The sequence below is a fragment of the Anopheles funestus genome, chromosome 3RL (assembly GCF_943734845.2).
Source record: "Anopheles funestus chromosome 3RL, idAnoFuneDA-416_04, whole genome shotgun sequence".
Lineage (NCBI taxonomy): Eukaryota > Metazoa > Arthropoda > Insecta > Diptera > Culicidae > Anopheles > Anopheles funestus.
In genome coordinates, this window is record NC_064599.1 from 25,362,733 (window position 1) to 25,377,011 (window position 14,279).

At 42.8% G+C, this 14,279-nt stretch overlaps 6 protein-coding genes across 8 annotated transcripts in view; 2 read left to right on the forward strand and 4 right to left on the reverse strand.

Moving 5' to 3' along the window:
- LOC125770398 (cysteine-rich venom protein 6-like) overlaps positions 1-1,649 on the reverse strand; it is a 60,335-nt gene extending 58,686 nt beyond the window's left edge. For 2 of the 3 annotated variants that reach the window (XM_049439902.1, XM_049439903.1), the window contains exons 1-2: positions 1,516-1,649; positions 1,196-1,433 (exon numbers count right to left, since the gene is read on the reverse strand). In XM_049439902.1, coding sequence (XP_049295859.1) covers positions 1,240-1,433; positions 1,516-1,573 — 252 coding nt within the window. In that variant the 5' untranslated portion in view covers positions 1,574-1,649 and the 3' untranslated portion in view covers positions 1,196-1,239. Of the gene's footprint in view, positions 1-1,071; positions 1,434-1,515 lie in introns of those variants that run through there. The other variant, XM_049439901.1, reaches the window with a different exon arrangement.
- LOC125770396 (syntaxin-6) lies at positions 66-5,511 on the forward strand. Its single transcript, XM_049439899.1, has 5 exons — positions 66-605; positions 2,890-3,059; positions 3,157-3,787; positions 3,876-3,970; positions 4,062-5,511. The coding sequence occupies exons 1-5, from the start codon at positions 577-579 to the stop codon at positions 4,136-4,138; spliced, it is 1,002 nt and encodes a 333-aa protein (XP_049295856.1). The 5' UTR covers positions 66-576; the 3' UTR covers positions 4,139-5,511.
- A 42-nt stretch (positions 5,512-5,553) lies between these two features.
- Positions 5,554-7,564, reverse strand: LOC125770393 (selenocysteine-specific elongation factor). The gene has a single exon (XM_049439893.1). The coding sequence runs from the start codon at positions 7,227-7,229 to the stop codon at positions 5,649-5,651; it is 1,581 nt and encodes a 526-aa protein (XP_049295850.1). The 5' UTR covers positions 7,230-7,564; the 3' UTR covers positions 5,554-5,648.
- Positions 7,565-7,814: 250 nt separating this feature from the next.
- On the forward strand, positions 7,815-11,699 carry LOC125770390 (solute carrier family 12 member 8). The gene is made up of 5 exons (XM_049439891.1): positions 7,815-8,365; positions 8,450-9,929; positions 9,991-10,254; positions 10,331-10,509; positions 10,590-11,699. The coding sequence occupies exons 1-5, from the start codon at positions 8,334-8,336 to the stop codon at positions 10,747-10,749; spliced, it is 2,115 nt and encodes a 704-aa protein (XP_049295848.1). The 5' UTR covers positions 7,815-8,333; the 3' UTR covers positions 10,750-11,699.
- A 332-nt stretch (positions 11,700-12,031) lies between these two features.
- Positions 12,032-12,586, reverse strand: LOC125770404 (mediator of RNA polymerase II transcription subunit 10). The gene has a single exon (XM_049439910.1). It carries the CDS (start codon positions 12,493-12,495, stop codon positions 12,103-12,105), a length of 393 nt encoding a protein of 130 aa, XP_049295867.1. The 5' UTR covers positions 12,496-12,586; the 3' UTR covers positions 12,032-12,102.
- Positions 12,587-12,729: 143 nt separating this feature from the next.
- LOC125770401 (survival of motor neuron-related-splicing factor 30) lies at positions 12,730-14,081 on the reverse strand. The gene is made up of 3 exons (XM_049439905.1): positions 13,928-14,081; positions 13,436-13,839; positions 12,730-13,357 (listed from the first exon to the last, which is right to left on the reverse strand). The coding sequence occupies exons 1-3, from the start codon at positions 13,967-13,969 to the stop codon at positions 13,087-13,089; spliced, it is 717 nt and encodes a 238-aa protein (XP_049295862.1). The 5' UTR covers positions 13,970-14,081; the 3' UTR covers positions 12,730-13,086.
- Positions 14,082-14,279: the final 198 nt, after the last annotated feature.

The following is a 14,279-nucleotide window of genomic DNA, read 5'->3' on the forward strand; positions in this document are numbered from 1 at the left end:
GGAAGGTAAAGAAACGTGTGGGTGGGAATGTGCAAGGAAAAGTGAAGCGAGAGGAAATCATGAAAATCGGCATCCGATGCGCTGGGTTCGGTGACGTTTTTTCCTTCTTTCTCCCGAGCGAGCGAGAAGGATGTGAGGAAAATTCTCTCACACACAAAAAGGAAACGTCGTTGTTCATCGACGCAGCAGCTTTTCCGTGATGCAAATAGAGACACGGTGTTGTAGTTAAGGTGATTGCGAAAAAATTAGCAAATTTGCTTCTTTGCTGTTGGCCACCTTTCCCTTCCTGCACGCGCTTACATTGGTCAGTGAAATCGAACCGTTTAATAAGGGTAGCTACTGGAATCATTGCGAAAACATACTGTTTACAAGAAGCTGCTAGGCTTGCTGGATAGAGGATTGTGTGAAAAAATCGCTTCTCGTTTTTGGAGGAAAAGTGTCCAATGACTTCCATCGCTATCAGTACACATTTTGTTGACCGTGCCAGAGTAAAGAAAACGTTCCAGCAACGTCGATTGATGCATTAATGAGAGTGGGCACAACTTTGTGATACAACCACACAACCAAAGTCCTAGAATGGAAGATCCATTTTTCGTGGTGAAAGAGTAAGTTTTTGCAATACGATGATTTCAGGTTTTGGGGGAGGGTGGGTAGTTAAGGGAAACCTACGTAGGTAACTTTTGTTTCTTTTTGGTTTGTCGTTCACGTATAATCGGCTTCGAATGCTCAAACTTCGCGAATTTAGTATTGATCGTTTCAATATGAAAGCAGTGGATTATGTCGCTTCGTGCATTCGCTATTGTAGCAAGCTGTAGCAAACGAGCATTGATGCTGTAACTGTTTGTGAACTAGTAAAATGTGTGTTATGTTTTTAGCTCTAAGGCTCGCATTCCTGTAACAACACCTTCCCGGATGTAAATTCATCCATCCCCACACATTCACGGACCGTATGGTAGCAAGCGATTCGGAGCCCAATTTATCATCCATTTTCCCGCAGATTCTCGAACCGCACTACCCGCACCTAGGGACACAAGCAAGGAAAACAATCGGCAGTGTACATTAACGACCTGGTCTGTTTGTATGTGCATGCGGTTCGTAATTAAGTTTTATTTCGCCTACCAAAGTAAAAACCAAAATGATGGACTGTTTGCAGTATAAGGTGGCAGCAGGCAAACTGCCTCATGGTCACCGTAACGGAGGCAAAATTAGAAATCATGTTAAACGCGAACACCTCCCGCTTTACAGCGTAGGGCTGCAACGCCAGGCACGGACACAGCTGCCGGTATCGTCGCGCAAGAATCCATCCTGGCAGAAGCACTTGTCAACACAGGGTTCTGAGCATGGTTTGTCCCAGTCTTCTCCGTTGTTGCACGTGCGCTCGCAACCAGTACCGCAACGCTGGAAGGTTTCGTTTTCACCGCACTCTGTTTGGGCTGTAATGGACGTACGAATGACGCGTTTTTGTCAGTACGAGAAAAAGGCGTACGATGTGATGATACTGATAGAACCACTTACCCGAAGCTCCCAAGAAAGCGAAGACCGCGAGGACGAGCAGGGCAAAGATGGCGCGCATTTTGTAGGACGTTCGATATTGCTTCTTTTGGCAACCGAATAGAACAGACTAGGTTCCACATCGGTCACAGGGCCGTATTATATCGTCCTGACTACAGACGGCCACTATTTGCACAGTTGCTCCACCACAACAGAGAACTCGAATCCCGCATTCAGTTATTCGAGTACGTGGCTTTTCAAATCATTTTCTTGTGAATGCAAATAGTTTGTTCGGAAGCGACAAATAGCAAGCAAGAAACAATATAGTTATGTATTTTTCAACTTTGGAAAAACCAATTAATCATCACTAAAAAGTTATTCATATGTAGGTATATGAAACGCATCAAGGTGAATCAAACAAATTCAAGGGAGCTCAAGAAAATCGGGGGATTTTTTTTATTTAAAAAATAGCTGGTGACACATTTGTGTCATTTTACGAAGAATTGTTTGTACAGGTTTGGGTTTCCATACAGCTTAAACAATCATTGCCATGAGGCACAGACCTGCGATGGTGGTAACGTCTAGCGATGTTACCACTCTCGAGAAGGTTTTAATTAATTCAAAGGTTCTAGATGAATTTTGTTTGGGAATTTACTTTTCAAAGGACTCTTAGCACATAGCCATGGTTTCACACACGCGTTATCATCTCGCCGGAAGTAACCGGGTTTACAGAAGCATCCCGAAACGCACATGGTCGTGCAGCTAGCCAATGGTTCACTGAGGCTGGTACAGTTTCTGCGACATGGGGATGTACAGTTGTAGTACTCTTCGTTTGCTTCGGTACATTCTGTGGAAGAATTTTAGCAAAAACATGCAATGCAGTGTTTTGTACCAATTCAGTTACAGTTCATAATTTACCTTGTCCATAAGCGAACGTCAGCATTAGTGCTGATAGCAACACGGTTACAAAGATGTATCGTAGCGCCATTGTTCTCCGTTCTACCGATTGTTTCTGATACTGCTCAACTAAACAACGCACCGTGTTTAATGTTGCTTGTTTTATAGGCATCGATCTTGCCTATGTTCTGCCCTGCAATGTGCCTCATACCCGAATCTAGAGCATGAAATGCATTGTATTACGAAAGACAGTCAACATAAAACGAACTGCAGCGCATCAATTTCTTCTCGCTCCGTACACTTCCAGCTTAAGCAACCAATGCTGCCAGACATAGTTGCACGATACAAGCTTTTTAAACAGATCCACGAGATGATGAAATATGTTTGAAGAAACACTGCTTTATTGCCGAGAAGAGAAGAGCTCGAAATTGTAACATTTTCGTAGAATTTTATAATTAAATGGTTTCGTTTTTATTTCCGTTTTGTTTTTCTCCATTGTAGCGAAGTATTCAAAGCATTGAATAAAACACGTGGGCTGTATATTCGCTGGCGTGAGCTGAACGATGCACATTCCGGTGGTTCCACTGCCGAAGCCGATTGGACAACAACTGAACTGAAGAACTCACTCCGCAGCATTGAATGGGATTTGGAGGATCTGGAAGACACTATTAATATCCTTTTTTTAAATGACATACATTTGCTCACAATTTTTGGCTTATTTCCCCCCATCGTTTGCGTAAACCCTTCCTTAACGTTTCACCCTCGTACGTATTGTAGAGAAAAATCCAAGCAAATTTAAGATCGACAACCGGGAACTTTCCAGCCGACGGCATTTCATCGACGCCACCCGGGATGAGGTGAAATCGATGAAGGATCGCATGAGCATTAGCCGCAACCGTGATCAGGACATAACCGCACGCCAACCGCTGCTCGATAACGTCGAATCGTCACCGCAGTGCAATAAGAATTACATCAACAACAACAGCATCATATCAAACGGTGTGGCCGTGCTGACCGGGAACGGTACCATCGGTGGGCTCAACAACAATTCGCTAAACTGCAACCTGAACAACAACAGTCAGGTGAACAATTTAAACCTTGCCGAAACTGGTAAACATCTGATCAGTTCCGCCGGTGCTGCAATGGCTTCGCGACACAGTGGGGCAAAGTACTCGAAGCTGGAGAATAATCTCGACGATAGTCCGAGCCACTATGTTCCATCGTCATCCGGTGGTGCGGTACTCGACTCCAGCTCAAATCGCTTCGTGGAAGATACGTTGGCCACGCAGCATAGGATTCTGGTCGGGCAGGATGAGCAGCTGGATATAATCAGCGATTCGATTGGGACACTTAAAACGGTATCCCGCCAGATTGGTATCGAGCTGGATGAACAGGCTGTGTAAGGGAATGTTGCTCGATCGCATGTTGTTTTTCCAAGGTTTCGTAGTCTAACATGTGTTATTACGCTTATTGCCTATCCCAAACAGAATGCTAGACGAGTTTGGCAATGAACTGGAGCAAACTGATTCCAAGCTGGACGCTACCATGAAGAAAGTAGCAAAGGTATTACACATGTCCAACGGTAAGAAAAATTGTGCCATTTTCAACCTCATCTTAAATCGGTTTTTGATCAAATTATAATTTCTTGATTTTTCCTCCATTATTCCAAACAGATCGGCGACAGTGGACGGCAATCGTAGTTCTATCGATAGCACTGGTAGTTGTGATAATTATTTACATCATTCTCTAATCAATATCTATCTATCGTACAGAGGAAAATAATTATTCGGGTATGGTAAAGCGTAGGTGCGTGGGGGTATAGAAGTCAACTAAAGTCAAGTGGTGAAAGTTTTTTTTTTCATATTTGTTTTTATTTTCCCAAATAACATAGTGATGAGGTTGGCAGTACGCAAAACAAACCAAAAAGAAACATATTAATGATTTATGATGTAGATTAATATGGTTAGCTTCTCCGTTCTCCCGTGCAGTGTTCATTTGAGGAAAGTGATGAGCGTAGTGATGTTATGTTTAGTCCTATCGTATGTGAAACTGTAGATCAATTTATTTAGTTTATTATAGTTTAAAGAAAATTAATCCTATCGCCCATAAGTTTAGCTAACATGTCTGGTATATGTGTGTGAATGTTATGGTCTTCTTTATTATTACTATTGTGCGTGAACTACGCGTGAAGCATCTTTCGTACAGCTAAGTTTATGCGAGGTGTAACATAGGGATAGCAAACCATTGTAAATATCGTACCAATTACGTTCGAGATGCTCTCGAGATTTGATAGTCCGGTCTAATTTTGCATTTTTTTTTATAAGAACACTTTTGTTCGTATTGCATAATTCAATATACTATTTGTATCGAACACTCTTATCCAGCGAATGGTATCATACGAATATCATTTCATTTTTCCACTGAGATTCGTAAGGATTGGTTCTAGTCATAGGTTCCATACATATGTTTAATGATAGTGCAAGGTTTTGAAACGGAAACAAAAACAAATAGTGGAAAAAGGTAGTTTCTTAATATTACCCTTAAGCGTTCGTACTTGGTTAGGATTTCAAATTTTGATTGATACATATTTATGTTTTTTTTAAATAAATAACTCAATAAACAAACAGTTCATAGCATACCAAAACGTAGACGACCACAAACGATCAGATACAGTCGATAAACTAGGTATCGAATGAATATATTTTTCGTGAAATGTATTAAATATCTCAGAATGAACAACTATGTTTTATGATGCAGCCAAATTTTCCTATATTATCAAACGATTGTCGTCAACCATTTAACCGCAACAGAAAAAAAATATATCGGTGCAAAGAGAAAGCAATGATGAAGCGTCTGTAATCCGCAATACGACGTTGAGGGTGATACGGATACGTAGAGCGATAAAGGCAGCAAAAAAGGAGGACGTCTTCCTCGATGTAACGATGTAAGGACCCACGACTAGACGTAGAAGGTAGTATTCGACTCGGTTCACCCGGTCGAGCATACGTTCGAACAAAACACAAATGTAGTGTGGACAAGTTTTTGAAATTCCCCGTAATATTTTTGTCGCGTAGTAATTCATGATTAAAGTAACAACACTATATAAAGGAATGAAAAGGATAATATGTTCTTTCGCATTTCAAGAAGCAAGGCTCCACTTTGCATTTAACCCTTACCGGTCGGTGATGTATCACAGTTGCGTGTTGTTCAATTAGCAATAAAAAAACTCCATCAATTTAAATCAATCGCATTGAACATGTTTATTGAATCACTTTTTGAACTTTCGCATTTTTGCGGAACAGGAACTTTTTAAATCTAAGCTCCACCTTTACCTCACCGTCTGGCGATGGTCCCTTTTGAGCTATCCGTTTCAAGACATCGGCTGCAACGGGTTCTGGGAAGTGCAGCTTTACCTTCCCGCTAGCACCAAAAGTGTCCTGAATAATGCCACTTTCCCCACTTGACAAGCTAATACCGAGCCCAACGAAAGCTTGACGGTTGTTGGCCGATTTTTTAAAAAGACCCACCGCTATTAATTCTGTTTCACTTACTACCCGTTGAATTGAACCAGTTTTTGCTTTGTGTTTGTATATTTGCAGCTCCGGTAGTACCGTTTCGGTGTATTTGCTGTCCCGTATCACTTGCGCTAATTGGCCAGAAAAAGCTATTCTGCAATCTGCTGCATGCACATCACTGTCCAACTTCGAACCAATGATAAGCGCATTTTGAGGAGCCAGGACTGGCGTTTCAAACTCGAGCAGTGCAAAAACGTTTCCGCTAGCATCTCGATCTGTTGCTATTTCCTCTAAATATTCGTACTGGTGTGCATAGGAAAAGGTTTCTACCTCAGCAGTGAATAGTAAAATCGTGGCCACGACCGTCTCGTACCCGCAGGTGATGTGAAATTTTGCTTTCGATTTTATTGGACGTTTGTAATATTTTACGCAGTTTAATCGCACTATCGCTGCGTACACGCAATGGACATAATTTGAAGCGCACAATATACCACGTTCCAAGGATTTTGGATCAAATTGAGTAATACAAATACCGGCCCGATCGCCCTGACGAATGGTTTGGAAGCTTTTGCGAAACATTTGTATCGATTTGACCTTCCTTTGCAGTTTTAATTTCGGGATCTCAACTTCATCGTTTACGCTCAACTTTCCTTGCAATACCGTTCCGGTACAGACTGTACCTTGACCCTTGATTGCGAAGCAATGATCGACGGCAAACATAAACGGCAGATTCAGATTTCTTTCCGGGATGAACGACTTTGATTTCATCGCTTCTACTAGCGTTGTGATGTTTTCACCTGTCGTTGCTGAAATTGATATGATGGGCGTTTCACCGAAAGACATCTTGGAAAGCACACCCGCAATGCCTTTCTTTAAGCGTTCTAATGTTTTCTTCTGCTGGATTGGATCTCGCAGCACATCGATTTTGTTCAATACAATGATCATCTTCCGACATGTTAGTTCGCCTATTATTAGACATTCAGCCGTTTGAGGTTGAATTCCCTTTTCCGAATCGATCACTAGCAGCATCATATCGATTATCTGTGCACCTCCGATGATGGTTCGTATGAGACTGGCATGCCCGGGACAATCGACAAAGGTGTATTGAAGTTTTTCGTAACCCTGTTCCATGCATTGCTCCCGCAAAAGGTCTGGCAAATCTATCTGTAGGGCACTAAAACCAAGATCCAGGGTAATCCCACGTTCTTGAGATTGTGGGTTTTTATCAAAAGCTGCCGTACTAGCGATCGCACTCAGTGCTTTGGCTAGCGTTGTCTTTCCCGAATCCACATGACCCAGGATGCCGATATTTAGATTCAGATACATTATGATGTACCTATTTCTATACTTTCCGTTCCTCAAATTTGTTTTATGACTTTTGTCTATTCTTTTCGATGTGTACACACCATATCGGTATAGATTTTCCGGCTTTTGCCCACAATTTTCCAAAGCGGCGGAGAGTTTGTTTACATTTTGTTTTGTTGTTGGTTTGTGCTGTCAACCTACTCAAAACAAACATTCCCGGTAGTGATGGGCCAAAGAAAATTAAATTTGTTTGTGATTTTTTACGTAAAGTTAACGGATTTCAAACCCCAATGGAAAATATTACGTTAAAAAGGGTTAAAGTGGTTGCAAATGGCAAAGAGTGTTCAAATCGAATAATCGTGGCGTGATTGCATAACAGAACTCCATGTAAAAATATTTTTGCAAGCATAGTTTCTGGCCGTTGTGCCGACTTTGAAGGAGTGCAGTGTTGATCATACGAATGTATATTTATCGTTATTTTACATATATCACAGTTTTATTCTTCTAGTTTGCTAATAAACTCAAATTCGGCGAATTTAAGCAACAAAATGTCATCTAAAATGGACACAACTGCACTAACCGCAGTGACTCGGTGGAAATTTTCCTTGCATTTTCCTCCCATCCCCTTCGACGTACTATTTGTTGTGACAACGAGAACGGTTTTTATTGTTAGTGACATTTGGGTTGGAAAAAGGAGAAAGTATCGCGCCCACAAGGTGGGCCCCAAGATATCCTTATCATTGGCAATAACTACGCAACACATTTTCGCTAGAAGGAATACTTGCGGAACAGGTGTGTGTTAAGAAAACATGACATCACAACCATCGCCTGCTTGCTACGACGACGACGATTGATATACGCCGAACTGGGCAAGAAAGCGGCGCAAGGTTGTGTGGAGTGAACGGTGCAGTGCAAACAACGGATAACGCGCGACAGGAAAAGTGAGGAGAAATCTGCAAAACAGAAGCGCGTGCTGTTGGGGTGTGCACTATATGCACTGGTGCGGGCATTTTAACAAATAGAAAACACTGTCCGAACATCATCCGTTCGGAGTTTTACGCAGGGTACTTGTTGCTGGCCCTATTGTTTTCGTTCGTGACGTGGCTGTACTAACTTGGGCAAGGTATGCCCAACGGGACGAATGTAGACTGGTCCAGGTGAGGCAGCGAGATTAGTTAAACGGAGTGCAAAAGAAGATAATGCAATTTTTAACATATTGTTTCTCTTAAATTCGTTTTCAGATATGGACTCGGTAGCGATGATTCATCGCCGACCGAACGAAACCGTGCACACAGCCGCACCGGTGGTGGGAGCGGTGGATTTGTCGATCTAGGCAATGAATACGATTACGGCGCCGGAGGACATCATGCATCGGGCAGGGATGAAATCTTTGCCGAAGATCAGGGCGATAAACCTTGGTGGAGAAGTAACTTCTTCATCTCGCAACCTGTCCTGTTTGGAACGTGGGATGGCGTCTTTACATCCTGCTTGATCAACATCTTCGGTGTGATCGTATTCCTGCGATCTGGATGGATTGTAGCCGAGGCAGGCATCATGAATGCCATACTGATCGTCTTCTGTGCGGTGGGCATTGCTCTTGTGTCCGTACTGTCAGCCGTTGGTATCTGTGAGCGCTGCCGGGTGGAAAGTGGTGGGGTTTATTTCCTCATCGCCCACACGCTGGGCTCACGATTCGGTGGATCGCTCGGGCTGCTCTATTGCTTCGGACAGGCTGTGGGCTGTGCGTTGAATGTGCTCGGTTTCGGTGAATCGATCGCGGGTCTGGTTGGATTGGAAGGGAACCAGTGGGCGATCCGTGGGTTTGCCATCACAGCCGTCCTTCTGCTCGGTGTTATTAATGTGGCCGGTGTAAAATGGGTCGTAAAGTTGCAGTTCGCACTGCTGATCGTGATTCTAATGTCCGCGCTAGATTTCATGGTAGGCAGCTTTATTGGAGAGGCACCCGAGCACGGTTTCGATGGCTGGGGATCGGGCAACATGGGACTGAATCTGTGGTCTGCCTACACGGACGGTACGTCTTGGTTTACCGTGTTCGGAGTGTTCTTCCCAACGATCACGGGTATCCTGTCCGGCATTAACATGAGCGGTGATCTGCGTGCACCATCGACGGACATTCCAAATGGTACGCTGGCTGCGCTCAGTACATCCACGTTCCTTTACATGGTGTTTATACTGTTCCTGGGTGCCACCTGCCAACGAAGCCACCTTCTAACGGATTATCAAATCGCAGTTAAAGTGTCTGCGGTCGAGTTCCTGCTGCTTGCCGGTATCTACGTATCAAGCATGTCTTCCTGTCTAGGCGCTATGTATGGTACACCGCGCGTACTGCAAAGCATTGCAAATGAAAACGTTATTCCCGGCATTGGTAAATTAGGCAAGGGTCGTGGCCCCAACAAGGTACCGCTGTACTCGATGGCTGTAGTGGCAGGAGTAACGATTACATTCATCATCATCGGTGATATTAACACGCTGGCCCCGATCGTCACGATGCCGTTCCTGCTGACATACGCTTGCATCGACTACTCATACTTTGCACTGGCACAAACGTTTGACATACAAAACAATCGCGAAGAGCGCTTCAGGATACAGGCGCAGAGTCCACTATACGAAACAAGAAACTACGGTGCAACTGGAGATTATCATGAAAACAACGATCTCGACCAGTTGTTCCCGGAACGAACACGACACAAAAATCTAGGAGTAAGTGCGCCGCATTTCACGCTCTCTGTGAAAAAGAATTAACCGTTCTTCTTTTTTTCAGACCCCAACTAACTCACCACAACATGTGCCTTCAAATGCCGCTACCAGCGCGCGATCGCAACAACCAAATGGAATACCTCACAGTGCATCGGTTACCAGTGCGGACTCGGAAGTTATTTTCCGGGACGGTACAAACAGTGCGAATAACGCCAATTCCTTAAGCGAAGCGGACGATGAGCCGATCGCTCCGATTCGACCACCAATTCATTCCAAGACGAAAAATTGGTACTCTGGTTTCTGTAACCGATGGGCCTCACTGCTGGGTGTAAGTACTGTGCCTAGCCTTCTACAGTGTTCGGTTGTCAGATGTTTTTCAAAGCTTACTTTGATTCACATTTCAGGCTGGTGTCAAAATACTCGTAATGCTGCTTGTAAGCTGGGTGTATGCACTGATCTGCATCGGGACGGTGCTCATCGTGTGGTTCTACGTTGGCACGGCAAACCCAGCTGTGAAACCGGGCTTGGCACACGAATTTCGCTTCTTTGTATGGTTGAAAAATGTCGTTTTCCGTTGTTTTGGGTAAGTTAAGCCGTTGTGCAGCAGTTTAAAATTATGCTTCGCTGTATCATGATTTAATTTTGTGGTTCCTTTTATTTCAGAAAACGTGTGCACGATTATGAACAGGTCGTAGTTACCCAAACGTGCCCGAACGTAAACCTCGCCTCTGCTCAACTGAACGAGGAAAATGAAGACTTTGCCTCACGGCGACGATATCACCAGACTGCGGTCGTTCAGGGACGGTATGTTGATGAAGTGTGAATGGAAAGGTAGGCACAACAAAGAGGATACTTGTGATTTGTGGTGTACAGTGTATGATGTCACCGGAAAACCAAACAAAACAAATCCCCCCAATTTACTAGCCACAGACCATGTACCGTGTCTGCTCCGTAAAACGATGTAAACCCTTTCGTTACATGTGTGTAACCCGCCGTATCATATATTCGATCGCCAAAGTGTATTGTTGCTGGAAAAATGTGAGTCTTTGTAAAATCTCACACATAAAAAAATACACGTACAAGGTATATGTGAAACATATTTAGACCATCGTAGAACATGATCGTAACAAGCAATATCGAGCATTACACATCAAACAAGGAAGAAGAAAAAAAGGTCCGATGTATCGTTTGCGCACGCAACGGAAACAACGCAATCGGAAAGCCTCGATGAGAGGGTTTTTTTCAGTCGTCTGAACACAAATAAGTAGTATAGGATCAAAATGAAATTATGTAAATACGAAGGTCTTGTTTTCCTTCCTATTGTGTTGCAGCTTACAGTCTAGATCGTAAGATTTGTAAATTGATTTTCCTTTTTAAATAATGTATTCCAGTTAATTTATTAATGTACTCGCGACACCCAATTGTTGGGCCACTAATTCCTCACGATGCTGTATATTAACACTGCTCTAATGGAAGCAAATTTGAGATTACCAAAATATTTTGTTACCGCTAATCGGACACCTTTTTTATCGGCATTTTACATTTGCTGGAACCCAAGGAATTCAGTATTGTTTAGTGCACTGTGGTCCCTCCTTTTTTGCGCTGTAAACCCGCTACCGAGAAGGCCATTTAGCGGTAGATAGACTGCTTATAATTCAACCTAACATCCCGTGCGCATCTGTGGAACCAATCTTAGATAAGTAAAACTAATTGATATATAAACATTTCGTTTTGTCGCGAACAAACGGAGAACAATAAACATGCGATAAGTGATTCATTTTATTGTTTTTTTTTGTGATGAAAGTAAACCAACATCCTCACATACCATGCGGGATGAAACTAAACGCTGTGTAAGATTACATGAATACAACTGATAACATAAAACTAATAGAAGTTAGTGCTTGGCATTTGGCAAACATTAAAAAAGATGACGATTTAATTTCGGATGTGTGCCTAGTAGTTAGGTATACGATCCTTGTATAGAGATTGTATTTCGTTTTTAGAAAAACTTTATTTTGTAGTATATAGCAAATTACGTCGTATATTATATAAACAATTACTTTCTAATTTTCATGATACAATAGTGCAATTTACGCAATTTACCGCGACACTTCCATCCTCTAAAGGGATCGGGACACTGTACCCAAAATGTTCCCGCAAAGCACTACTACTACTACTATTCGTCCCCTCGAATTGCCTTGTATTTGCTGATCTCCACGGGGAAGGTTTCGCTTAGCTCCTTCATCAAATTGCTCTTGAACTTACGGTAGGAGTCGATCTTGCCCTTCACCTCTTCGTTCTTTGTCAGCGCCTTATCGATGCAATCTTTCGTGTAGAGCTGCGGGTTCCGTCCCTGATCGATATAATCGAACACCTCCAACGGTACGTTCACGTCGATCTGGTTCTTCATCTTATCGATCTCCTGCAGCCCGGTGACGAGCGATTGTATCTTCTGGTTTAGCACATTTTGCCCTTGTGGTTGGAAATCGCTCACGATGATACGGATCTGGCGCACGTTCTCAATGAACATTTCCAAATGGTTTTCCAGATTTTCTAGTGGTGAAGTCATTTTACGCGTTAAAGAACGTTAGCAGCACAGGCAAATATAAAACTTCTCGCTTGCAGCTTTCTTTTGGAAGAATGTTTTGATTACTGTAGCATCGAATGTCAATTTTGTTTTGCACGAGTTTATTACCCGTGGTGCATTACTTTACAGCCATTGGGATAATTTCTCGACGAACCCTGCACAATAATGCGTGAAAAATAAAATTCAACCCAAAGCCGACCAGCACGGAAAACACAGTTCTCAGTTATTAATAATTAGCTTATTCACTTTATTCAAAGTTTAATGTGATTTCTCTGCTCCCAAAAGTTTACTTGATACTCATGCCACTCAACGGGCTCGTCCTAAGATGTGAATGAATTCTTGATTAAACGAGGTACCCGAAGAAAAATTTCATAAAAAGCCTACAGAGAAATATCTTTATCCTCGGCAGTTGCTAAACCATGCTTAAGACAAGAAAGTATGTAGTAAAACAATTACTAAAGAGGTGTTTGATAAAATACGCTTGATCAAAGCGTGTGCTTCAATTGCAAAAAAAACAAATGATCTTGCAGCACACGCACACAATTTTGACGCAATTGTTGCTATTGAAAGCATTTAAACACCTTTCCTGTACTTTTCTCCGTGGGAAAACTCAGTCATCGGTTTGCCCGATACACCACAGGTACCGATACCGACCCGACCGTTCACATTCTCTGGAGAAGCAAAAATACTTTTCGCCTTCACGCCCGACTTCTTCGTCGATTTTGCTGTAAACTGAAGCCATTTGTTCTTCTCGCATTCGCGTTCCTCCTCCAGCTCCTTGAATCGCTGAATTTTTTTCATTTTCTTTTTCTTCAGATATTCCTTCTGATTGTGTCGCAAGCGCCTAAAAAAGGATTGGTCCATCATATTAATGCGCTTGCCACTTAACAAATATTTCGTTCCATTGCTCCACGCAACTTACTTGTTACTGTTGGCGGGAAACACTTCGTTCCGTGACTTTGGTTCCTTCAGCTCGCTGATGGTAGTGTTGCTCCGGTTTTGATACGCCTCAAACACGATGCTCACCTCTCCGGTTTCCGATATCGACTCTATGGTAGCATCATAGTACTGACCGTCTTCAATCCACTTAGCAGAACATTTATCACCCACCTTCCATACCTTGGCTGGTTTTGTTTGCTTTTTATCCGCTCCTGATACGCCATCGTAGTAGCTGCTGCTGGCCGGCTCAATGTATGCCGATTTCTTCTGTTCCGGTTCCTGCTGCGCCTTGATCAGATCCTTCGTCAGTTCGATTACCTCGTTCAGATCCTCCTTCAGCTTGAGCAGTTCCGCATTCTCCGGATCGGTAAGCAGAGCAGCTTCGACCTACGGTTGTGGCAGAGGGAAGGGAACGAAATCACGGCTTCGGAACCATGCATTGAATGCTGCCTTGTTTGCGGATCGCTAAAATTACCTGCTGCAATTGCAGTTTGTAGTTCTGTAAATCGTCGGCCATTTCGGCGAGTAATCAACGGAGATTCAATTATATTTCCCGAACTGTTTGCAATTGATATTGATAGCCAAGCGATCTCGTCAATAGAGCAACACAAACTTTTTTTCTAATTTTCTGGAAAACAATTGTCAAACAACGATGCCGTTTACGGTATAAGTTAAAGACTTAGGAAAGGATTGCTTGGGCAGATCTTAATTAACAACAAAGTTGTGCCCAAACGAGCCACATTATGTTAAATGAATTAAAGAGTAATGAACAATGAATCAAACGAATTTGCCAAAAATTATCTTCCTTTTAATTTAATCTTCATTTT

What these genes read in the sequence shown, in the direction of transcription:
- LOC125770396 (XM_049439899.1), top strand. Translation starts at nt 577, where the DNA reads ATGGAAGATCCATTTTTCGTGGTGAAAGA. An exon ending in GGATCTGGAAGACACTATTA is followed by an intron (nt 3,060 to 3,156) that starts ATATCCTTTTTT and finishes TCACCCTCGTAC; the next exon opens with GTATTGTAGAGAAAAATCCA. An exon ending in GAGCTGGATGAACAGGCTGT is followed by an intron (nt 3,788 to 3,875) that starts GTAAGGGAATGT and finishes TATCCCAAACAG; the next exon opens with AATGCTAGACGAGTTTGGCA.
- LOC125770393 (XM_049439893.1), bottom strand. Translation starts at nt 7,229, where the DNA reads ATGTATCTGAATCTAAATATCGGCATCCTGGGTCATGTGGATTCGGGA.
- LOC125770390 (XM_049439891.1), top strand. Translation starts at nt 8,334, where the DNA reads ATGCCCAACGGGACGAATGTAGACTGGTCCAG. An exon ending in ACGAATGTAGACTGGTCCAG is followed by an intron (nt 8,366 to 8,449) that starts GTGAGGCAGCGA and finishes ATTCGTTTTCAG; the next exon opens with ATATGGACTCGGTAGCGATG. An exon ending in GTCGTTTTCCGTTGTTTTGG is followed by an intron (nt 10,510 to 10,589) that starts GTAAGTTAAGCC and finishes CTTTTATTTCAG; the next exon opens with AAAACGTGTGCACGATTATG.
- LOC125770404 (XM_049439910.1), bottom strand. Translation starts at nt 12,495, where the DNA reads ATGACTTCACCACTAGAAAATCTGGAAAACCATTTGGAAATGTTCATT.
- LOC125770401 (XM_049439905.1), bottom strand. Translation starts at nt 13,969, where the DNA reads ATGGCCGACGATTTACAGAACTACAAACTGCAATTGCAGCAG. An exon ending in ACAAACTGCAATTGCAGCAG is followed by an intron (nt 13,840 to 13,927) that starts GTAATTTTAGCG and finishes CCACAACCGTAG; the next exon opens with GTCGAAGCTGCTCTGCTTAC. An exon ending in TTTCCCGCCAACAGTAACAA is followed by an intron (nt 13,358 to 13,435) that starts GTAAGTTGCGTG and finishes ATCCTTTTTTAG; the next exon opens with GCGCTTGCGACACAATCAGA.